The 25,114-nt window shown below is 44.0% G+C and overlaps 1 protein-coding gene across 2 annotated transcripts in view; it reads left to right on the top strand.

Moving 5' to 3' along the window:
- The window catches only part of BCAT1 (branched chain amino acid transaminase 1), a 329,634-nt gene that overhangs the window by 77,151 nt on the left and 227,369 nt on the right, over positions 1-25,114 (top strand). The window contains exons 1-2 of one of the 2 annotated variants that reach the window (XM_086920331.1): positions 20,247-20,368; positions 20,903-20,980. In XM_086920331.1, the coding sequence (XP_086776457.1) occupies positions 20,330-20,368; positions 20,903-20,980 (117 nt within the window). In that variant the 5' untranslated portion in view covers positions 20,247-20,329. Of the gene's footprint in view, positions 1-20,246; positions 20,369-20,902; positions 20,981-25,114 lie in introns of those variants that run through there. The other variant, XM_086920336.1, reaches the window with a different exon arrangement.

A 25,114-nucleotide genomic window follows, 5' to 3' on the forward strand; every position in this document is an offset into this window, starting at 1 on the left:
AAGTAATCCAACAAGCAGAACTGTGCAAAACTAAAACAAACTGAGACCCTTTATTCAGAATCCATACCTTTGCCCATCTTTAAAGAGGTCAGTTCCTCCATAATACCATTCTGGACCAACCTACTGAGTTCTTTACTGTCCCGCTGCATTGTCCCTGACTGCTTAAAAACAGGCCAAGTCACTGCGTTCTTGATAAAAACAGGACTGGACCCTGAAATTTGGAGGTACATTAGCCCCGTTTTGAACCTACCCTTCTGTGCTAAGGCATTCTATAGCATTTTTCAAGGCCAGCTAAATACGTTCATCTTCAAAAGTAATACTAATGACTATCGATCTGATTTCCAGCAGGACTATAAACTGAGACTGCCAAGCATCAAATTGTTGTTGACTCTCTTTATCCTGTTCAAAGGTGATTTTTGCCTTGTCACCTTCCTCGTTCTCTCCTCTGCTTTCGATACTGTCAACTATCTCAGGCTTCTTTAATTCTTTTCAAAGGAGTGGTACTATGGTGGTTCTCAATCTATAACAATTATGCATTGTAGCATCAAATCCAGCACACTGAAACCAGGCATTACCCAAGGCTATATTCGTGCCCTCCCTTTTCAATCTATATATGGAACCTCTGGCTGCCATGCTAAAAGATTTCATATTTTCCTGTTACTTCTATGCCGACAATACCAAGCAGTATGTGAAAGTGCCTTACCAAAAGACATTGAATGCCTCACTCTAATCTTGTAGATGGATGGCCCACCTCCATCTCAAAAACGTATTTCTTACTAACACCGGGGCATTCCTGGCTAAATTCCCTCAATATCCTGGATTGTTACCCTTCCGTCATCAACTGCACAAAATAATTGGACAATTCCAATTAGACAATTTCAATTTTCAGCCCCACATCAACACTTATATAAAGGAGCTGAACTCCAAAATAGACTTCCTCTTGAAAACTTTACACAAGTTGTCCAGTCTATGATTGTTTGAGTGTATCCTTCTACTTTTAACATCAGGAAGCTATTTTTCTTTTAACACGTTTTTCAGGCTTTCCAAAACAAGTCTGGACGGCTTTGTCAATGTTTTGTTTTCAATGTATTCTCTACTGGATGACTGCACGCAGTTCTGACCTTTTTACAACTTCTGGATGTGATTCAGACATTTGAAAAATACATCGTCCAGTAACCCAGGCTCTTCAGAAAAAGGTTCCTGTCCGCTGATAAAGTTCAAGTACCTCACATTCTTTTAGCTAGAACCGATAAAATCAAGGACTCTGAAGCAATAAGCATTCCTGGTCTGTTATAAAACATTGGCTCATATTAACCCATCATATTAGTAATTAAAGGATTTGTTTTCTTTTTTGAAATTATGTTAAGCTGAGTTCCTGGGATTGGCCACAGCCTGCCTCTGTACACACGCGTGTTACCGCCTTCAGAAAGGACTGCGCTTTGAAATGTGCTATGTCAGTGTCTGTCTTACATGCTGAATTCTCTGCTGGGTCATGTAGATTATGAGCATTGTTTTGCCACATACATCTCTACGACTTCTATATTCATCTGAAGGGAATATTTTACTTCAACATAAAATGTATGAATCATTATAGTTTTTTTTATATATACTCCCTGCATAACCGGCAAATATCACAACCTAGAAAACCTGCCTCCCGAGTACGTGTTAACACACAGATTAGCGCTGTGACCAGGGATACAGATGAGAGCCCACCAACATAAGATTGACAGAAATTATAATGTACATACCCTAGCCACAATCTCCACCAGGCCAACAGTGCCAGGTAGAATTCCCACCACAATAACCACAGATTCCATTCTAGAATACATGAGAAAGCATTAACAAGAAAAACATGTGGGCCCCTACAACCAATACACCACAGATCTTATCCCTCAAACAAACAATACAAACAAGGGAAAACGTCAAGAAAATTGGCACTCTGCAACCAAAAACAATAAAATAAGAAAACCAATACCTATAGGAAAAATAGAAAACATACAAGAAAGATTAAAAGTATTCTTTGAGATAACATAAAAGCTTTTTCCCCCTACACTCCCCCACAACAATCTTTTCTGGACACGCATCATTATCCATTATGAGAACTGATCCGGAAACTACATCATGCAAAACCCCATTGACCACACACCTAGAGATTCTACTTAAATTGCATATCCTTCCATCAGAGACTTTCACAGTGTTTCTGAAATGCTTGAAAACTCTGTAAGACTTACGAAACTCTGAGAATCTTTCACAACCTATCAAAGCTGTAATTCTCACCCAATAACAGACACATACGTCCACATCCCTTGTGGTCTTTCTTTGACCAAACGTTTTTGTAATCTTTTCTTGCAACTCCTTCTCACGCACTCTCCAAGAAAATTCAGTTGACCCTTTGACACATCCTTTACGCCAGTCCATCTAATGTGGAACTTATTTACTGTTAGGACTTTTGCCTCTGAAAAATTTACATGGAATATTTCCCATTATCTAAAAGGGCTACAGCCCATATAGCTCCACTCTTCTTAGTAGCTCTTCTTTCCAGTTCAATCCTGACATCCCAGCCAACTTAATACCCTCCTTCATCGTTTGATTAATCATATTTACTATTGTATTGCATTCAGGATGATAGAGTCCCCTTTACTATGTTTGAACCCACACTTCTTGAAAAAATCTTCAATTTCCTTGCAACAGAATTACAGATTGTTAGCGGTAAGCATCCCTTTATGAGAAAGATTTCTCTTCCAACATTGGTCCTTCCAAATCGAATGCAGCTTGTTCCCATGGAACAATTGGCAACCTCCTGCAGCACATAGGTGGAATAAAATTCTCAGTACCTTGTAACTTGTTACCTTGTTACTGCTTACTCTGGTTTCAAATCTAATACTGGCCACCAAAATTCTAATCTGAACCTTTCGTTTGTTTTAACTATGCTCAGGTGTCCCTCGTGAGCTAATTAAAAAATATTGTAAACAATAAGAGGTGTACAGAGTTCCCCCAGGAGAGCTCTAGAAAATTAGCTCAACCAGTAATTCTCTCTCACTCAATCTAGACAAAGGGTGAAGTGAGGGTCTCAAGTGTGCGGTGTAGACCCATATTCCAGAATGTAAAGGTACCTCACACAGGCTACCGACAGGACTACAGCTGTAGCCCCAGTCGATAGTCGTCCAGCCTCATCATCTGTACCCTGCTCCTTCGGCAGGCTGGCGGTGCAATGCCCGTCGGGCAGCGATGGAAGCTGCACTTTTGATGGAGATCTTTTATTCTGGGCCAGCGGGTGTGTGTGTGTGAGGGGCCTAAGGGAGTGTAATCGTGAGCGTGGTAGTGAAGTTAAAAGAAGTCAGGGAAGTCCTGTTGGTGAATGTTTTAATAGTCAGGCTTCCTGCTTCAGTAAAAAGGTACAGGGGTACTAAGGGGTGGTAAGTAATGGAACCAACCCTTACTCGACCCTTAAAGTGCAAGAAATGGTCAACATGTTTCACGCCCTAAGGGCGATTCATCAGGACCTGGGTGCTCATAAATTACTCGGGTCCTCTAAGTTTTGCAGGACACCAGTATACGACCTGAGGCAGTGTCGTATCGTAATGGTTCCACAGAGGGGGCCTCCTGGGAACTGAAAAAGAATAAAGAGAGACAACAGTATAGACACGGATAATGGCACCTTTACTTTAACTTACTAGTGACATATTATCTGTGTTTGTGTGCATGATATCCAAAACATGCGTGCCCAGTGAATGGCTCTGCCCAAACATTGACAGCATCAAGTGTTATCGTGGGAAAGAGAGAGAGTCAGAATTCAATTAAATCAGGTGAGTGCGTGGAAGGTGCTCGCACTAAACAATGGTGGCGTGCTAGTGTATTATGACTGGTGTGCTTTAAACCATGTCGTAAAATCAACACTGCCGCCTACATCATGCAGTCGGTCATCACGTGGCAGGACGCGTGTTCAATCATACACCTCGAGGAGATGCGGCGGCGTGTGACACTGGCCAGCCAAACGTGATAGGTTTGAATCTTTATGCTTAAAAGTAGTGAGAAAGCCACACAGTAAAACCGGAAACGGTCGTAGTTTGACACTCTGTAGGGAATAATCAATCTGTGCACCGGTACAATGGTCATAACGATTAGTACGCCGTGGGGTTGCATATATGCCCGACTCTAATCATGAGAGAGGCGGGAGACCGAGTGCAGGGGCCCTTTACAAAGCCATGTGGCATTTATCGGATCGTTTTCTCCAGTGTCGGCGCACTCACCCCTAATGTTTCCTCCTGGAAACCTCACGCGCCGTCCAAGTGGGGCCGGCAGCGAATGAGGAAGTCCTATGGGGGGAGAGAAAAAGGGCAGACGCCCACAGGGGAATCAGACGGACATGAAAATCGATCCGGGCTACTAAGGGCAGATTGTGAAGATGACACTACGTCAATTCAAACAGCTGATAACATACCCGCCCAACACCTTACCTCTTACCTCTAATTAAAAAATATGCCTCTTCAAAATCCTGGAAGGAGCTGGAGTAGAGCCTCTTCCCATCCAAACTATCTTTCGAAAAATCATCAGAGGACCATCAGGCATGCTTTAAGTTCACAGGAAATTTTTGACTTCGTAAGCCAATCATTCTTCAATTAACCCACCACTTCTTGAAAGACAAGATAATTACATACCTCAGTCATCCAAACTTCCTCAGAGATCACTCCCTTCATAATAAAACAAACATTTCCTCTTCTCAGAGTTCCTCTTCCAATATTTCACTGTTTCCTTCATTAAAATGTAACCACAATAAATCAGCTACATGATTTTCTACACCTAACAAATACCATGCCTAAAGGTGTACTCTTGTAGGTTGATAACCCACATTCTGATCCTTCCAGTTACAGCATTAAAACCTCTTTTTTCAAAGATCTCACATATAACTGTGGGATAAGATCAACCCGTGAACACTTCTCCCTAAAGAAAGTTCCAAGTTTATTTATCACCCATTTCACACCTTTAATGACCTAGGTGCAAACGCATTTTTCTGCTCTTTACTACTTTTTAATTGTACAAGCACTATCAGTGTTGGTTGTAATGACAAACTCCCTGCCTCACAAAAAAACTTTAAGAGAGGTGCCCTCTTTAAATCTTCCTTACCTTGTGTAAAACCTTGTTTACAATCAGCAGTACACTCAAACACTAAACCTTTTCTGAATAATGATCGCACTGCATTAGCTTTGCTAGTTAATTGTTCCACAAACTGACCGTATAATTCAACCATGCCTAGAAATTAAAGCAATTTTTCCCTATTCTTCAGAGGTTGAATTCCTGCAGTGGTTTGCACCAGGTCCCATTTAAGCGTAAACCACTGCCACTGAATTTACTCTTTAAGAAACTGCACTTTTTGGCATTTAGCATCTACATGCATCTTTCTCTCAAAACCTCCTGAGAACCTCAGCAACTCTGGCGTTATGTTCTGTCTGACTACCTCCTAAGATCAGAACACCCTCTTGATTGAATCTCACGTAAATTTGAAGCCATCTCTCTCTGAAAAACAGAGTCCTCAGAAACTAAGCCAAGTGTCGTACATACAAACGTAGATGCTCATGAGAGTAATGAAAGAAGTATACTCCTGACACTCCTCATGCATATTGACCTGATGATAAACCAATGCCACGTCCAAAGTCGAGAAGTACTTTGCCCCATTCCATTACAGCAGCATTTATGTAATATTTGTCAAAGAAAATTTGCCCACAATCACCACACAATTATGTATTGTAAGGTTGATGTTTAATTTCCCCTGAGATCTTTTTGTCAACAACTACAGGTGCCATCTATTTCGGGACCTCAATAGGTAACACCAGCATCACATAGGCTGTCCAATTCTTCTCTGACAGCCTCATGCACTCTTGTGGGTAGTGGCCTATGTTATGGGGCCACAGGCCTCCCACCATCCTTCAGACATATACGTGGGACATAATTCTTTAGGCAACCCAACCACTCACCAAAAACTGTTGAAAATATTTCTTCACAATTCATGCATCCACTCAACACCTCTAAACATTCATGTGTCACCTCTCTCATCTGCAACTGTGGTTTAGCACTGGGATGTAAGAGACCCTCTATCTCCTTCTCATGTGGTCACCGAATAATAGAATCACCCTTTACTGAATCGTGAACTTTTCCGACAATCTTCCTTTCCCGAAGCTCCAGAATTACTTCAAGAATCCTAATGTTTTAACTGATTACCCCCATACCTCCCAGAATGACTGTCCATTCTGCTGAATTTAGACACATTCCCAAATCACTTCCCACAGATCTCTTCTGATTTAAACATCATTCTTATCGTCATGCTGCCCACTTTCACCATTCCTAAAGGGTGGTCACTTACTTTGCACACCAGTTGTAACACCAACTCATCACACACTTCCTTAACTGCTTTGTTCAAATGCCTGGCACCTCACCTGAAACATGTGACAAATGTTCTCTTTTACCACAATGTTTGCACACTTCTGTTACTGCTGGCCAAGATGTATTATTGCTCCTAAGACAGGCTCTGCCACGGTTGAAACAAATGCATTTGAACTGTTTTCCATTTCTTCTGTGGCTTATTGCCATATGTCCTTCCCCTGGTTCATAAGGTCGTCCCCCTTCACGCTACCATCTCTTAAGGTTTTTACACACTCACGCATGTGCTCCAAAGTCTTTGTAGTGATTATAAACTCCCTGAGTAGAGCACAACTTTCAACCATAGTGCTTCACAAATTATTTCACAATTTCAATACTGTAGGAAATTATCTCGTATATGTTCACCTGTCAATGTACCAAATTTGCAATTAGCTGCTTGTTTTCTCAAAGCTGCCAAATAGTCTTCGATTGTCTCTGTTACTCAATGAATTTGTTTTCTGAAATAATACTCCGCCATAAAAGTACTCACATGTGTTATGGATTGTAAATCTAACTTTTTTATGCTTATTTGAAATGTAGTTATTTTCCTCAGAACGCTCTGATAGGTTGTCTAATACCTCCCGACCCTCTCTGCCCCTAAACAATGCAAAAAAGAAAATGTTCTCTTTGCTCCTAGTTAGTCTCACAAACGCTTGCATTTTTCAGGGCACATTTTGATATTTCCTCCACTTAATTGCCGGATTCCCTTGTTGACATGCAATGATGCCCAAGATAATCTTGAACCTGAGGACCGCTGGAAAAGTTATTCCCTCTTTTTCTGTACATAAAGTATACTTTAAGGCATCATAGCATTATCCGGAAATAGTACACCAACCACTGTCACAATTATCCTGATAATTTTAATTACTGGCATATTCTTCTTTAAAACGCAGTGAAAAAAAAAAGATCAAGTGAGCCTGTCACTGCAGTTGTTACAATGTAGATAAAATAGAACACATGCATAGTACAAGCACAAGACTTGGTGTGCCTGTCACTGATATTGGAATAATCTTCACTCCAGTGTACTCATCATCTATGACACAATTAGTGTAGGTCACTGTTCTCAAGTGCATCAGGATATTGAGAGTTTATCACTACTTCAGTTGGTAATACAGGCATGTTGGGTGTGACTGGCAGCCCTGACCTGTGGTCACTATGCCCTAAAACAAATAACGACCTTTCTTTGTATTGAATCTGCCCACTTCAGCACTGGCAACTCAACCCTCTAGGCTTGTGAGCGGAAAAATAAAACTCCTGCCATTCACGTCAAGGACAAGGCACTTTGCCAAGTAAAGTCCTTCTGCGCTGTTATACACTTGAAAAGCAAAGGAGTGGCAGTGTTCCAACGCAACTCTTGACACGCCACATTCCCACTGAAGTCTTCAGGCGTGAAACACTTGAACATCTCTGAATCCCACTGTGACCATTATAGGGCCTCACTGCTCTGCAACTGTAAAACTAACTAGAAGGGCAGACCCAGACAATAAACAGTGACAGCAGACTCGCCACAGCGCCTCCTTGCTGTGTCCCAAGGCGTGTTGGGATATTGCCCATATGCCTCTACCCCCATTCTTGCCACCAGTGTGAGAGGTGGTACAGTCAAATGACCGCTCACAAAGGTAAAGTTGACAGAAACTTTAATAGACAAACCCCAGCCACAATGCTCCACCAGGCCAACTCACTCACGGAGAAAACACAGATTCTATTCTAGAATACATGACATCCAAGTTCCATTTTAAGGTCCTTGGATGTGTTTAAAAGGGGTCTTATGGAAATGTGAGTTTTTCTTTTCTTCTCAAAGAATGTGCTTTTCCCTCCAGCTGAGTTCTTCAGGGACAGCATACCGTAAAGTCCGCATCTTTGTGCACAGGTGCTGCGTCACCCTTTGGGGATGTTATTTAGCACATTTCAAACTTCTCAGAGGACTGTATCTAGAACATCCATCCCAAAAATACAGAGCTTCCAGCTCAAGATAGTGGGAAAGACCATTCACAGAGCTAGCAATAGAGCAGATTACTTCTGTGGCTCAACCCTGTTGTTGCATGTGGCACCTCCTGCAGAAATACTACTATGTAGTGTGGAAGTTTAAAAAATGCTGCACAGGTAAGAAATGCTCCTCTATGTATATCAAGTAAATAGACTTGTAAGCGTGGAGTGAAAAAGAGGCACAATGCTGCTTCATCCCTGGACTTCCAGCTAGTATTTCATACAATCAAGTTAGGTAGAAGGCGATTTAGCCCTACAGGATGGTGACTTTATCTAATGAGACCTTGTATTCTTCCTTGCAAGAATCTGTAATGGAGAAGTAGTTTGAAGCAGGAGCAAGTTTCTTTTTGCTTTAAGTTGTTTCAACTTAGTACGCACACTTGCACACAAAATCTCAAGCTGCAAGCACCAAACCCTGCACCCTAAGAAAACTGTTGTGATCTCTGGCATATCAAAGGATATGCATGTAAATATGCCAATCTCCTATGCCCCATGGATCTGCAGAGGAATCTTCATGCTGTTTGTGTCCGTGGTACGGGCGCCTCTTTCTTTTCTGCCGCTAAAATAATAGGGAACAGTACAAGACGGTAGATGTCCTTTTAAAGGTCACCAAGAAAAAAATAGTTATTTTATCTGACCGAAGAGTGTCTAAGTAAAGTGGCAGTGCTTTGAGGAAGTGAAAGCAGAATGTTGGGGAAGGTGAGGCATTTGTTTGGGCACCAGAGTGATTTTTTAGTATTTTTTATTTACTTTTAAAACGATGTTTATTTATTTAGGTTAAGCACCACTTCCCTCGGCTTCTACAGGGACAATGCTTGCCTCCCACACTTTTGCTGATTTAATCCCAAACATACCTAAATTATATTCAGTGCGCCAGGATTTGTAGCGTTATTTCAACTAAGGAACGTCCTTCTGTGCAAGAATGACTGAAACGCGGTCATATGGAGTTTCCTTCTTTCCAACCAATGAAGTGATACCCCTTGATTACACCCCCATGTACTCCTAAGGCCAATAATTTATTGATCAAATGCATCAGAATTGTAATATCTCCAACACATATGTCGGCTTTCAGCATTGACATTATCCACCCATATCAGGGCCGGTCCTAGGGTTTGTGGGGCCCCCGGTAGGATAGGAACCTGCGAGGCCCCTTTAATTTGCATAAGATGTAGTATCACAGCAAGTGACATAATAGGAAGTGTCAACTTACCAAACATTTTCTGGCATTTTTGAAGTAGCTTTGCAAGAAGCTACTTCTCTAATGTGGATATCACTGAGATGGATACAAATACAAATGATAGCCCTAATGAAATAAGTGCAACTTTTTTAAAGCTCTATTATGTGGAAATACAACACGTCAAACTGGTTTTAAAAGCTAGGCCCATATCACCCCAAAACCAATGTTTCCAGATAAGTGCATGATTAAAATTCTAAGCCAGACTGCCCCAAAGCTATACAGTGGATCTTCAGGTGATTCCCTGCTACTCCAGTTGCACCAGTGAAGTTCATGGTTAAGGCATTTGGTTTTAGCAGGCATGGGCATCAACACAAATGGATCTATGCTGGTTTGGGTGAGTGACATGCAAATGCTCCAGTATATAACAGAAAGCACAAATAGGAGGATGAGATGACACCAATAACATACACAGGTTGGGTGGCAGGAGCACCCAAAGCTAGACTATTCCCTCAAACTGCATGCCTAAACTCAGAAATTGCTCTCAAACTTCATTTTTAAGAGATGAAAAGAGCTGAACTAACTTAAAAATATAAGGATGAGATGGCTAAATAGGGACAAGAATGCGTACAAAGAGAAAAACTGTGAAAAGCTACAATGGGAGCCAGTCACTCAACAGACAAGTAGTAAATTAAAGCAAGAAAACAAGAGGGATTTATTATAGCAGACTCAGTGCAGTTTTTCCTTACAAGGAAATGAAATCTAGCAATGTGGAATAGGTTGGGGAGGTAGTGTTTGATTTTCAAAATAAATCTCCCATACTCCCGGAGCATCCCTTAGATTTGCATTTTTAAAGATCTGATGTTACATTTGAAGTCACATATCCTTAATAGCTGAGAAGATACTTGCCAAATTGCCAAGGGTCTAGACACGTCTCTTGACTCAAATTTTGCCTAAGAAGTAACAAACACATTGCACCTACTATCAGGTAAATCAATTTAGTCTTGGTTAAAGAGATAACTGAATGCAAGACCCTTGAAAGACCATGTCCATCATCCACAAATTACTATCTAATCACACACTTTTGGTCCTTCCAAACGCCAATACAAGATTTGCCTTCCTAAAACTACTGGTCCCCTACGCTCAGTGACTGGCTAATCACTCCATGTGTGATGATGTACTCTATGGAATGAGGCACCCGTTCCTCAGTCAGCTCCTCTCTTCAGCCCCCTTTTGCTGTACACTGCCCCTTCTTCTCATCTCCAAGGCAAGGCTAATTCAAACTGTACTGCTGAAAAGCAGCAATTTCCCCAGGCCTCATGTCACTCCTTGAGGTTTGAGATCATTTATTGTGGGAAGAGGCGCACATCATCTTGTGCTTGCCCAGGCCGGGCCATTGTCATTCTGCACTTGACAGTGATCAGGCTGTCTTTGGGAGCATAACCAGACTGACCCAGGGCGGCAACCTGGTAAATGTCTTTTAATACTCTTTGGGACAGGATAACTAGTGTGTAGCATGCATGGCTTTAGTTACTTGGACAGTTAGTTAAAAATGATAAACTTTAAAACACGCTGGAGTAGATACGTAATAGGCCTTAAAACTACTTTTATAAGATATTTGGAGTTCTTCACCTTCCCCTTTCCTCAGGGTGTTTTGTTTAATTTCACAAAATTGTGTAGATAATGCAAGTTTCTTTAGTTATTGTTTTATTGAAAGAGATGAATGAAAATACCACACCAAGAGGTGCTAAGGAATTTCCAAGGAAAAGGTACAGGCTATACTAATGTATGTAAAGGCCAGTTTTACGTTTCCCCCCCAAGTATTTAAAATGCACCATAGCTCAAGACTGAGACATGTACAGTCCTGTACATCTAGAAAAGAAAAGGATCTACATCCAATATGTTTCCTCTTAATTGTAGGATGGCACATGAGCATGGCTGTTACAGAGCGTAGGATTCTGGAATAAACTGAGTGACTGGTGACCAATGCCCCCCCTAGAACTCCATCTCTGCCCCTTTTCAAGGCCCTCCACTGGCTTCCCATCCGGAAGCGGGTGGAATTCAAGATTTGTTGTGTGGTACACAAGAGTCTTTACAACCTCGGTCCACACTATTTGGCCGAGAAATTTGTATACCACCGCCCTGGCCGCAATCTCAGGTCCAGCAACCAACTGTTACTCCAGGTTCCTAGACACTACAAGACCAGACAGGGAGGTCGTGCCCTTTCCATTATGGGCCCGCGCCTATGGAACAATCTCCCTCTTTCCCTTAGAGAGTGCCCGAGCCATCTGGCCTTTAGGAAGCTCCTAAAAACAACTCTATTCTAGTTTGGAGTGCTGTTTGTCCTGTTCTCCACAGCTCCGCGCGGAGATACACCTTCGGGTGTGATGCCGGCGCGTTACAAGCCCATAAATAAATAATATAGTGCTGAATAATGAGCGGGCCCTTGTATGCAGTGCAAAATGGTAAATGGATAGATCGTTTGGTAGCTGGAATCAGCAGAATGATGAATAGTAATGCTACAGCTTCTAGGGCAGCCTCAGATTAGAATCCTATCAGTGTTCTTGATGATCTACAGGGCACCAAATGCAAAAGGTGGGAAGTTCACGACATGGAGCACTTGCATAATCTGGTTGGTTGTGAGAAGATAATTGACTGTACAACAGTCTTGCGGCAGTGACAGGTGAAAATGCAGGATTTTGGGTTGCATATGGATGTAGTAGCAGTAGATAACACACTGTTTGTCCAGATAAGGGGAGAAAACATGGAACATCAATCCAAGATGTTTTTGTTGACTCAACTATGGAAGTCGATTGGCCCAGCTCCAAAAGCCACCAAAGATGGTACCAGACCCCTTAATGGTGCGGATGCCTGATGTTTCACTACATAGTTTTAATAAATTTGTCTTTATCCATAAGGCAACTGATTAATTGCATGCAAGTCCAAAACATTTTCTTGGTTAGAGACCAGGCCTCTCAGAAAGGATAGACCTAAAGCCACACCAGGGGAATTCCTTGAAGTCCAGATTGTTCCAGTTGATTCAATAGCACCGGATGGTAAACTGATAAATGTGACACTATAATTTCGTAATATCAAGGCTGCTCTGTCTTCCTGATCAGGAATCAGGTACAAAATGTCTAACACAGCAAGAAATGCTACATCTAATTCATGGAGAGGTCAGACTCCAACTGGCAAGCGATCAATAAGTACCTTAGTTTCTATGAAAGAGATTTGTCAGTTGAGCTATTTTTCAAGGATTTTTTAGAAAAAGGTAGTAAAGAGATGTTAGAAGATGCTGATAAACTTTGACACGGCTGAAGGATTTTTGAACAGAGGAACAAATGCAGCTTTTGAGGTTTTTTGTTTATTTTATTTTTTTACATTGATTGCGACAGATGATGGTATTGCAAAGAGAGGTCAGGGCAGGGGCTTTGATCTTTAGATGTCCATTCATGAAATGGGGAGGAAGGGTCCCAACTGGGAGCAAGATTTATTAAAAAGGTCAAGAAGAGTAAGAATACACAGAGAGCAAGCTGTAATTCCGCAGACATGTCGAGGATGGTTCAAGATTACAAACCTTTGAGAAAGATGATTCACATCGCAAATCTAAGTCAAATTTTCTACTTTGAAAATAAAGACAGATATTTGCAAACTTTGGCAGAAGGCTCAGTGTACTTAGCAGCACATGCTATTTCAAAGTCACCTTTACCTCTCCTCCAGCCTCTTACTTTTTTCTGCTGAATCTACCCACTTACATCCACCTCTCTCCTCTGTGCTTTACTTTTTACCTCACCTCTTGATCAGCCTATTTTCTTCTCTTGCTGTTTCAGGCCCTCTTACATCCACATCGCTCTGCATGGTCTACTCTTAACATCTCACCTTTTCCCAATCCCCAAGCCTCTTACCTTTCCTCTCTGGCTCTGCCACTCTTACATCCATATTGACCCTCATACCTCCATGCGCTACTCGTAACCTCTCATCTTTCCACTTTGGCTCTCAAATTCGCTTGCTGATTATGGCCCTCTTAAATCCACATTTCTCTTCCCTGCTCTACTCTTCACCTGTCAACTTGCCACTGAATCTTTATCTTCTCTGCTGGTTCTGCCATCCTAAATACAGCTATGACTTTTCCTTCTCCCCTTTCCTTTTATCTTCTCTTGCTGCTGAGCAGGGGAAGGCAGAACAAAGGTGTGAACACCTCCCAGAAAGGGTTTATTGTATTGCGGCAGGGTGGAGGCGCTGGCCAGCGCCACTGGGATGTCTTGAAGGGCACATTTGGTGCCCTCCTTGCAAACTCCAGTTCAAGGGAGCCATTGGCTACTGCTCTGGTGCAAAACTGGACAAAGGACATGGGAGTTTACCCCCACGGTCCAGCTCCTCTGGATCCCTGAATCGTACTGACCATTTCCTAAGGGTACTTAAGGGCTTACCTTGTCTGGGGGATCCCTAGATTCGTCGTGGGACAAGAATCAAATCATACACTACTTCAACTTCGACTGTCTGGACACTCTGGACTATGATTTGGGAACCGAGACTGCAACAGGTAAGATTCCTGCTGCTCCTGGTCTTGTTGTCCTACTGGTCTTTTGTAATGTCTGTGCCCGTGCTCCATACAGGTCCTTAACCAGGCCTGTGGACATCCAAGACACCCAAAGGAATCTCCCTTGGAGTGAAGGAGTCACTCCCCTCCATCTGCAGGCACCATACCACAGCTGACCAGTCTGCTGATCCTGGACTCCCACTGACTCCAAAAGGCTCAGCAACACAGGTGGTGGTTCTGCAACTCCCTTGAGGCCTGAACTGTCTACATACCAAGTTGAGGCCAGTATCCCTCGTCGGAACCGCTGGAACTGAACCCCTTTGCACCACATCGACTTGCTGTTGCCAAGGCTTGTTTGCTATTTTCAACAGAGATCTTCGGGCTACAAAAAGCTCCAACCTTAAGCAACTCTTGCAGCCAAGACCTCGTCTTGAATACACCTTTGGGTTCCACCAAACTCCTTCGTCTTCTTCTTCACAGGCACCTTTCTAAAGTCCTCCATTGTGGTTTACAGCGGTGTCCGACGTCACTTGACACCTATGCATCCGCCTTCCCTGATGTGGGTATCCTGGTTCCTATGGTATCCACGGGTGGAGTGACTCTCCAATGTTCCATCTTCCACAGGGTTTCTTCGGGGTCCACTGGAAAGGGTCCTTCTTAAAAAAATTGCAACTGCATCTTACCTATTGACTAACATTGAGCACGCTGTCTTGTTCCCTCTCAGCACACAACTTATGTGTGGCTCCTGGAAACTCACCTAGGGTGGTTCCTTGGGTCCACCCTCTTCTACGTCTTCTGGGTCCATTCCCGACTTAGGTCGTGGTTCGCATTCTACTATATTAGTATATGGTTTGGTCTCCCGCTGGGGACCACTGTGTATTTGTGCTACCTACGTGTTCTATTTCCTAAGTATTGTGTGTATTGTGTTTATATCTATAGGTGGGAGATAATACAATGTGTTAATTCTATTAATGTATTTAAACTTATAAGGCGCGCAGCTACCCGCAGTGGGTTTCCTGGCACCAAGGGACAGACTAAAGAAGGAAAGAACTGCCAAATAAGCTTGCTAAAAGCACTGTTCTAATCACTGCTGAAAAAGCCAGGTTTTAAGTCCCATGCGGAAGCTAAAGAGATCCGTTTCCGTCTTTAGGGAGTGTTCCGTCTTTAATGAGTGTTTGTTATAAAATACCTATTTCTATAACTACACTGTGTGATTCTTTTTCACCTAACCTAAACCATAAGATTAAGTACTGGTAAAACAAACTGCTTTATACTCCTTCTGAACTAAGCCTGAGGGCAGCTCTCCATAGCTACCAATTAGAGAGCTTTCTAAGGTTGTCTAAGACCCTAAAATCATCATAAGGATTGTCTAAATTAGTGCAGGGTGCTACACTTACATAAGTGAGCACCATATACTGAGCCAGTCTCTCACAGCACCCCTTTTACATCAATCGCTCTGCTATCCCCAGCTATGTTGCTTCTCTTTCTCTTTATGTCCCGCTTATACCCACTTTTCTCCTCCATGCTGTAGGCCTCATCTCTTCCCCTGCCTCTTACTTTTCACACTGATTCTGGCTTTCTACATCCACCTCTCTCCATTCCCACTCTCTTCTTTGTGTAAGGTGTCTTGATTGTTCTGCCTCTCTTACATCTATATACCCCATGTATGTACTGCCCTTCACCTCTCATTTCTTCCTCCAGCCTCCTAACATTTTGCTGCTGGTCGGTCCCCTTTACATCCACTTCTCCTCTTTGAGCCCCATGCCTCTTACCTTGTCTCACTGTTTCTGCCTCTTCTATCCATGTCTCCCTTCCATGCTCTACACTTCACTTTATCTCTACTATGGTCTCTTACCTTTCTTACTAATTCTGCCTCTGTTATACCCACCTCTTACCTATCTCCTGAATCCTTCACCTCTCATCTCTCTGCAGTCTCTAACCTTCTCTCAGTGATTCTACCTCTCTGAAATCTACCTCTTCCCTGCCTATCTCTCCCAGTCTCGTACCTGATCTTGGTTGTGTTACCTCTTACATTTAACACTCACCATTCCCTCTCCACGACACTCAAGTTATCCTAATGGTTTCGCTTCTCTTATATCTACCTCTCCTATCCTAGCACTGCCTTTCACCTTTAATCTTTCTCTCCAGCCTTAACTTTATTCCCTGGTTCTGCCCCCTTCATTTCCACCTATCCCCGCCATGCTCAACTCTTCATGTTTTATCTCTCTCACCTCCATTCGCTGTTTCTGCCCCTGCAGCTTCTGCTTCCCCCTACATGAGCTGCTATTCACCACTCTTCTCCCCGGCCTCTTACCTTGCTTCACCTCCTGTGCCAGGACGCAATACAGGCCCCTGCAGCACGGATGGGCCCACCCTTCAGGGGGCCCCAACCCATCAGGGGGCTCCCATTCAGCCTGGGCCAATGAATATCTGTGAGATGTGGGAGACTCAGGGGCCCATTATCACATTCTGCAGAGAGAAACTCCATCATTTTGTGTTACACCACTGCTCTAATGTAACTTACAACATTCTCTCCTCTTCCACCCTCTCACTCTCCCCAAGCCTGTTACATTTCTTTTTTTACATGCTATTCCTATTGCCTTACCAACATTCTTCCTTTCTTTCATTGATTCTGCCATTACATACACATCTCCCTTTCCTTAAGCATCTTGTTCTTTATAGCGGTTTTGCCCCTTATGTTCAGCTCTCCCCTCTCTGCTGTACTCTCTCATCTCCCTCACCTCTTACTTTCTTTTGTTTGTCTAACCCCTTTTCAATGTGCCTATCCCTCAATACTTCTATTAAAAGCTAAAGAGAACACCAAACCTCCTTGAATGTACCCAGGAACACAGGAATTGGGGATTTCAGATGAGTGAATCATGATGCCGGGGAGTAGTGCTACCTTTTCAGCTGTGTAAAACAAGGAATGGTGTGTGGTTTGACTGGTTAAATAGCTTGGGTGTATCTTAGAAGGTTCTTTGCACTCGCCTCAGGGTGGTAAGGATGGCTGTGGGGTCACCCCTCTTTCCCTCCTACCAACTCAATGTTATTGTCTCTACTATTCTTTTACAGACCCAATTGTTCGATATTCCTTCGTTTCATGTAATTTACAAGAAAATAAAAACCAGTAAGCGATTATACCCGACTGCAGATACTATTTATGTTTGACTCTGTTCATGTTACTTTTGGATGCACATGCTTGTTTGTAAAATAAAACAATAAAACAAAATTGTAAAAAGAAAATAACCACCTCTCTCTTCTTTTTCCGCTCTTCTGCCTTTCCCTTATTTGGAAGAGAGGTCACACTGTCTTTTTGTTGTGCACCCTGCAGGATACTCTGCATACATTCATGCAGGGGCAGGGCTCACTTCACACCTCACACCAGTTCCAGTGTCTGCCTAACCGCTGTTATCATGCGGATGCAGCGATCAGGCTAAGAGAAAGAGATTCGGGGGAAAGCTAATCATGGCCACAAACCCTGCCCAGTCTGCAGCACCTCAAAGGGATGCAGTGGCATCTGCCCACACTGCCCATGCCTAGCGCCGGCCCTGACCCATATAATACCAAACAACTCTTGTCATGTACTAAGCCTGACAGGGTTCTAATTACGCAATTAGTGGATGACCTCAGGAGGATAAACAGCGTTCTGCAGAAGTCTAGTAATCTCTTGCAGTATTCCACCTTGCTTGTTACAATTTTCTTAATTGGTGATTTAGTGATGTAGTGATTTAGTGATGTGGAATGTGAGGGGTAGTTGGGGACCAGACTGGGTCTACATGGAAAGCTTTCTGGCTGGGGGTGCTGGCAGAAATGAGTAGAGGACAGGGTTGTAACAGCAGAGGAAGCAGGAAACTCAGTTATATCTGTATTCAGTGGGTTGAGCCTATGGGAGCAGAGTCTTTATGGTTGTCAAATGTTGAAGTTTTTTGTTTGAAGGTGGAGTCTGAAAGAAAAAACAGTGAAACCAAACCCATCAATATTGTTGCCAAAAAAAGTGGTGTGGAGGGAAACAAAACCTTTACAACGCAGGCTGAGCCACGCTTACAGTTTCCACGCAAGCGGAACAACTCTTCTATGAATCACGCATCTGCCTTAACTACTCACATGGGGGGTTAAGGCTGTGAGTGGGCTAGATGTGCAGATGGGCGAGAAGAGGAACCGGAAGCATCTGTAGAGGGAGCTCCCGGATGCGGCTCAGTAAGTGAGGCTGGGGCCGGGTTATTGGGGGGAGGGAGGGGGGGTAGTTTTTATGGCTGGGAGACCGTTTTAGGGCTTGTTGGTTGGGGTAATTTTTAGGGCTGGGGGCCGGGTTTTAGGACTCAGGGTGGGGTGGAAGGGACAGTTTTAAGGGGTGGGTCAGGTCTAGGGCTCAGGGTGGAGGAGCTGGGGTCGTTTTTAGGGCTGGGTTAGAGTTTTAGAGATTAAGGCGCGGGTTAGGGTCAGGGTACTTTTTAGGGCTGGGGCGGAGTTTTAGGGTTTAGGGCTCAGGGCAGGGGGGCCGGGATCAGGGTCGTTTTTTGTCTGGGGCTGAGTTTTAGGGTTCACGGCTGGTTCTGGTTTAGGGCTCAGTGTGGGGGGCTGGGGTCAGGGTTGTTTTTTGGCTGGGGACCAGGTTTTAGGGCTCAGGGTGGGGGGGGTCAAGGTAGTTTTTAGGGCTGGGGCGAGTAGATTGCAGGGTTGGGGCAAGGTTTTAGGGCTCAGGGAGGGGAGGCATGGGATGTGATGTTTACTACACATATACGTTCACCAATCGTGCCTTTGCAATTACATTCATTGTAAAGGCATGTGTGGTAAAGGAATGTGTGGTTAAGACGCATTTGTTGTCGCGACTGCATTGTTAATGCACGCGTGGTGTATCCATTCATGCTTCTGTCATACAACGGGCATGGAGTGATGATTAGTAGAGTGTAGAGGACAGATCCCTGGGGAACGCAAGCTTATTGTGGCATAAGTGAAGAAAGGGATGAGATACAATAAACAGAGAACAAGTGTAATGAGAAACAGGATGCCAACCATTCGAGTGCCATGCCAGCAAATTCTAGGTGGCATGGATTTCGCAAGCATTGTGTGGCAGTCAGAAGTGTTGAAGGCTGTGAAAAGGTTGAGGAGGACGAGAATATAAAAGAGGTCATTGTGGGAGGGCAGAGGTAAGTGTGGGATCCACTGTGAGGTGGAGTTGGTGAGAACCAGACATTGATGGGCAAGAAAGGAATAAAGATGATATGCGGTAAAAGCGGATTGTTGGCTGTTGACCTGATGAGTGTTGAAGAAAGGCTTAATTTCTTATTTTTTAAGAACATTGTTTTGGGGTGGGAAGACCTTATGCATTGTTTTCAACCTTTGAACTAAACGACCATATGCGCTTCAAATTCACAGTTTCCTTTTTTATGGAAACAAAATTATTTGTGGGTTTTTAAATTTCAAATTTCGGCCTTGCTCAGTCATACTCCCAGGCAGCACCTTGTAGTGTGATTAACAAATGGAAAAGTGTAACAAAAAAAGAGAGAAAAAAATATCGTTTCGTTATTATGTGTATTTTTTATGGGTAGGGTGGCATCAGTGGCTCACAAACCACCCCCAATATGGTTTTAGATCCGATGTATGTTTTATTTAAACTTTCCTTCAGATCCATATTCTGCTGAAGGAGGTTCAGGGAATGAGTGCTGTTGGCGGAGGGGAACTATATATAATACGCTGGCATTCTTACGGTGTAGCGCTAAACTGTACATTGCCTTCGATCACGTAACGTATTTTTAAAGTGTCTTTGAAGCTGCCTATATCATAAAAGCATTGTCTCCCGGTCGGTTTATACAGGATGAGATTGTGGTCCTGTTTATTGTGGTCCTGTTTATGTAATGTAACGGCGCTCACACGCTCACGGGGTGCCAAAGAGTAGACCGGCAGCTGCTGCCTCTTCATGAGGTTTAGGCGAGGCAGGGGACATGGGGGCGTAGTGACATGTCGTACTCGTAACCCTGATTGGTTTCTCTCTCCGGCGAGGGATTATTTTACACTTCGTGCTCTTCAGCAAAGCAGACAATATTGCATCACAGAACAGCGGCCAGTGCTGTGTTCCTTGCTATGCACTAACTGACGTTTGCAGCTACGTGTGGGCAATAAAAGGGGTGTTGCAGCGTGGTACCAGCCCACCGCGTTTATTATAGCCGAGGAAGAGGCAAGGCAGGAGGGGACCTTCTGTACGCACAGCATCCATTATGGCTAGCTGTGGAATAACGGCTCCCAGTCATTGCAAGGTACAGTATGTTTCTGTCGAGGATTTCTTATTCCTGGCATAATGTATTATCCCGTAGCATAGATAACATACCCTAAAGCCAAGGGGCAGCTTCCTTTCCCGCTGCATGGATGGAAAGGCAGAGACAGCAATGCTGCGTAGTGGAGGCGTGGTCTTGGGTTCATCATGGGGCTGGTAGGCAGATAGTGTCACCACAGAACCGAGCTGGATGATCAGACAATTTAATGCCTTGCAGCTTAGTGGCGTCTTCTTTCATTCTTCTGTCTGTTGTCCTTACATGTCTCTCTTCATTGTGGGCTGGGCAGGGATGCTGCAATTCAGGCTTGCGTCCAGCCCTTGTTCGTAGGCGAGCACTGACTGATGTAGTCGCTTTTGTGGGTCGGTCGGGGAGCAGAGTTCGCAACGCAGCGCGATCCTTCCATTGCTAATTTACTCGGTGTTGTATGCGTGTGCAATTGCGGTTCAATCGTATATGATGATCCCTGGCGCAGACGACTTCTTTCACTCACTTGATGTCCTTACTCCTCCCTCGCAGGGTTGCAGAAATGGGTGTGCTACCGGAGAGAGCGGAAAAGATGGAGGCACCAATCACGTGAGCCAGGACTCCTTTAAGGTAATCTGACCGCGTGACATCACGTCTGTTTACATCCACAGCCGCACGCCCTCTTCGCTGCAGCGATGGTGCGAGATTGGACGGAGCACGTGTTCCGTATTTGATGCTTGCGTTTCTTTCTCACAACAGACTTTCAGCTTTGGCTTTGCATGTCAGTTCAAAAGAAATCTTTTATGCATTCCTCACATGCGATTTCATTTTTACATTTTTGTTTTGGATGTTAATCAGGTCCCTTAATGCATTTTAATGCACGGGTGAAAGAGGTCGAAGATGTTCTTCTTTTCAACTTGTAATTGTATTATTATGTCTGTCCAAATGCTCTCTTACTTTTCTGGATTTTTCCAGTGTATTTACTGTTGGCGTGTGTAATACGCAGTTTGCATCTCTCCTTTCAATGGTCTTTTTCTCACGGCAGTATCTGTAGAAACTGTTTTAGCCACAGTGTGCTGGACGGGCAGGGCACAAGTCCTAAAAAAAAGAAGTGAGGGGACTAATCTAGTTAGGCAGTATGCAAGTGACATCACAGCACGCGACATCATGGCACATTACATTGTATATGGCATCACAGGATTTGACATCATAGAAAGTGGCATCACAAGCTACAACTTTACAGGAAGTGGCATCACAAGAAGTGACATCAGATCTAAAGCCCTCACATATATGTTTAGCAGGTCTATCATGTATACATTTGAGCGCATTGCGAGGATAATAGCACAGTGAGCTATGGACGATGATATGTGACTGCTACACCTTGCAATCCCCTAGTTTTATATAACACATCCTGTACATTCATTTACAAACGTATATCATTTATTGTACATGTAATATTTAAGTGTTGATGTAAAGCGCTCTGATACCCGGCATTGGGATGAGTAGGGCTATACAAGAAAAAAAACAGTGGTACTTAAATTATTTCAATGCCTCCTCAGGTGTAGTAAGCTCTATATAAATGCAATTTGCTTTGTGTAAATACTGGGAAAGACCAACACATTCTTACAGTGCATGCATATCTTCTAAGCAGGGACTGAACAAAATGTGAGCTAAAACCCCCCAGCCAAAAATTTTCCTCCCTATCCCAGGGCTCCTGGAGGGCAATTATATCATAAGTTTTTATATAAGATAGACAATTGGGGTAATCTCTTTTCGATCTTAAACCCGCAATGTTCCAACTCAAAATACTGCATTTATGAGTATGATCGCGAGGCCGCTCGGCTCTATCCAGCCCTGTGAGACATGGAACAGGAATGCAATCCACATTACCAGTATTAATAACTTCAGCTGTGAGGGTTCTAACAGTCCCTGTGGTCACCACGAACTGTGCAATTAACTCAGGCATAGTAACAGTAAAAACAGGTTGACTTATAACTTCCTTTGTTGCTAAAGCAACTACTGGAAGCAGTCAATCACACACATTTAGGCCTGACAAAGGGGCAAATTCAAGGTCAGCAAATTTCCCTAAGGTCTGTAAGGAACAACCCGACCTCCTCCCCCTGACAGAGAAGTATGACCGGGTCTATAGAAAAACCCTAGAGGTAAAAGGGAGATTTCCCCACGATGACACCCTTGCCTTCTACTCCCTAGGTGCTCCAGTATAAATCGAACAACCTGCTCGTTGTTAAAGTTGGCAATTACACAATTACCCCCCATCCTTCATAGAGTGTTCAACCCACGGTGCCCATCTTGCCATTATTAATTGGTTGCACATGTCCCACCCCCCTACCCCGGCTAGCTTCAATTGTGAAGTTAGCCAGTGCATAGTCTTGGCCATTAGCTGATCAGTTGATTCCATCTGTCCATTTAGCAGGGTCGGTACATTTTTCAAGACCACTACCAAAGGGGCTGTGGCTGGTGGGAGATGTAAAACCCTGAGGCTATCCTTCACAGAGCTGTGAGCCAAACCATTATGCAAAGGACCGGGATTACGGCCACACTGTACAATGGCCAGCGTTGATTGAGTGCCTATGCCACAAATAGAGCAATCTAGTATGGTGTCACCTACTACACTATTCCGGGGTCTATTGCCTGTCTCCCTTGGGGTACACAGGATTAATTGGGCTAATACGCTAGAAATATTCTTCTCCTCAGTAACCTGTCTGCCTAAAGCATCCAACCCCATAACAGAAGTTAAACCTTCTCTGTCAGATCTACTTACAGTAGGAAGCCTTAAATTAGGTAATGAGGTAGTCGGCGGAGGGGATTTAAGAGGTACGGGCTGGCACAGTACATTCAATGGAGTTTCAATTGCCTGACCAATAGTTAACAAAGAAGCTTCAATAGACAGGACATTAGGCACAACCTGAAATTCAAAGTTAGTAAGTCTTTCTTCAATACGATCTAAACTATCAAGAATGGGTGAAAGAGCTGACTGGATTATGTCCTCCATTTTCACATATAAAGCCACAAAAGTTTCCGAAGAGGAAGCACCCAGCAGATCCAAGTTCACAGTGCCATTACTAGATGTCATAGGCTCAGGATCAGCGAATAAAGGAGGTGTCATGGTCAGTGTCTCACCAGTCTTATTGGTCCTCTGTATTTTTGCGCTTTTCTGCCTTTGCTGCCCCCCTCCTCTCTTCCTCTTTGTTGAAGGCTCTGGCCTGGTTACTGTAGAATCCTTAGATGGTGCTTTGGGTTTAGGCACAAACCTAGTAGCTGCAGGTGTTTTGGCACCAGCAGATACACCCTCACTCACCCGATCGTCAGTAAGTGCAATATTTGGAACCTCCCCAATCGCTGATAAGTCCAAAGAGGCATGTGAGCGCTGACTAACACCCTCAGATAAGCCACCAGAGTCAGCGCCTCTGGCCACACAGCGTTCAGGCGTACGTGCCGAAGGTAGATCACCCAACGACGATTGTTTAGATTGTAGGACATCTAGGGACAGTCGGCGCTCAGTCAGAGCGATCTCATGTGCGAAGACAGACATGGCCCTGATTAAAAATTGGTCCAAGGTCCCTACAACACTTCCCCCCATAGGTACAAGTCTAGTCTCTCCTTCACGGGTATTCATCTTAAACTGGAGTCAATAAACAAAAAATGCCCGTGAAATTATTAACCCAGGGAGACTGAAAAGGATAAATGTCAAACAGACAGACCTGCCAGACCGCTGGAGTGAGTGAAGTTAGAGGGGGGGCCCAGCCCGGCCTCTTCCTGTCTCCAACGGGCTCAAATGTGCCCGGGCTTTGTCCGGCGCGCGCCCGCTCATGTCCCGCGAAGCGGGAGCGGCAAGGCGCTAAATAGGCAGAGCGGCTCAGGTGCGGGCGTGTCCTCTGGCCCCCTGGGACATTGAGTCTCTCGGGAAAGCAGCGTCTGAGACCATGCCCTCTCTCCGGCAACAATAACAACAAGCGCTGCGGCTCCCGCGAAGCAGGAGCGGCGAGGCGCTAAATAGGCAGAGTGGCTCAGGTGCAGGCGTGTCCTCTGGCCCCCTGCGACATTGAGTCTCTTCGGAAAGCAGCATCCGAGACCGTGTCCTCTCTCCAGCAAAAACAACAACATGCGTTGTGGCTCCCGCGAAGCGGGAGCAGAGAGGCGCTTATTAGGCAAAGCAGCTCAGGTGCAGGCGTGTCCTCTGGCCCCCTGGAACATTGAGTCTCCCGGGAAAGCAGCGTCCGAGACCGTGTCCTCTCTCCGGCAACAACAAAATACATATACTTTGGAGAAATCAGCAGAGAAACTTTAATATGTCCAAAGTTACATTTTCTGTAGAAAAAGAAAATATATATATATCAAACCTTGGTGGTACAAGGAAGACATCAACAATGAGTAGATTAGCTACTGAGGAAGGGGTTCGAGTTGTGTTGTAGATGAGGAAAGCAGATGAGGTGGAAGAAGTTGAGAGCAAAAGAAAACATGAATTACGAAAAGATTGTTGGATGCCCTGTAATCACAAACCACAGACTGAATAGGGCATGTGATGTGAGAAATACACTGAAGCAATCATCTATCTAGTTAATGGGGAGATGAAGAAAGGAGTGGGCAGAGATATTAGCAGCACTCTGGACAGCCAGTTGGACAAAGCAAGTATAGAACTCAAACCATAGCCATGAGGCCCATTTACCAGCCATGGGGATTACAGATTAATCAGCTTCGGGTTTGTGGGCCCTGAAAGCTAGGCATATGTTTGCTTGCTGTGAA

This window comes from Lissotriton vulgaris, chromosome 1_1 (genome assembly GCF_964263255.1).
Source record: "Lissotriton vulgaris chromosome 1_1, aLisVul1.2, whole genome shotgun sequence".
Lineage (NCBI taxonomy): Eukaryota > Metazoa > Chordata > Amphibia > Caudata > Salamandridae > Lissotriton > Lissotriton vulgaris.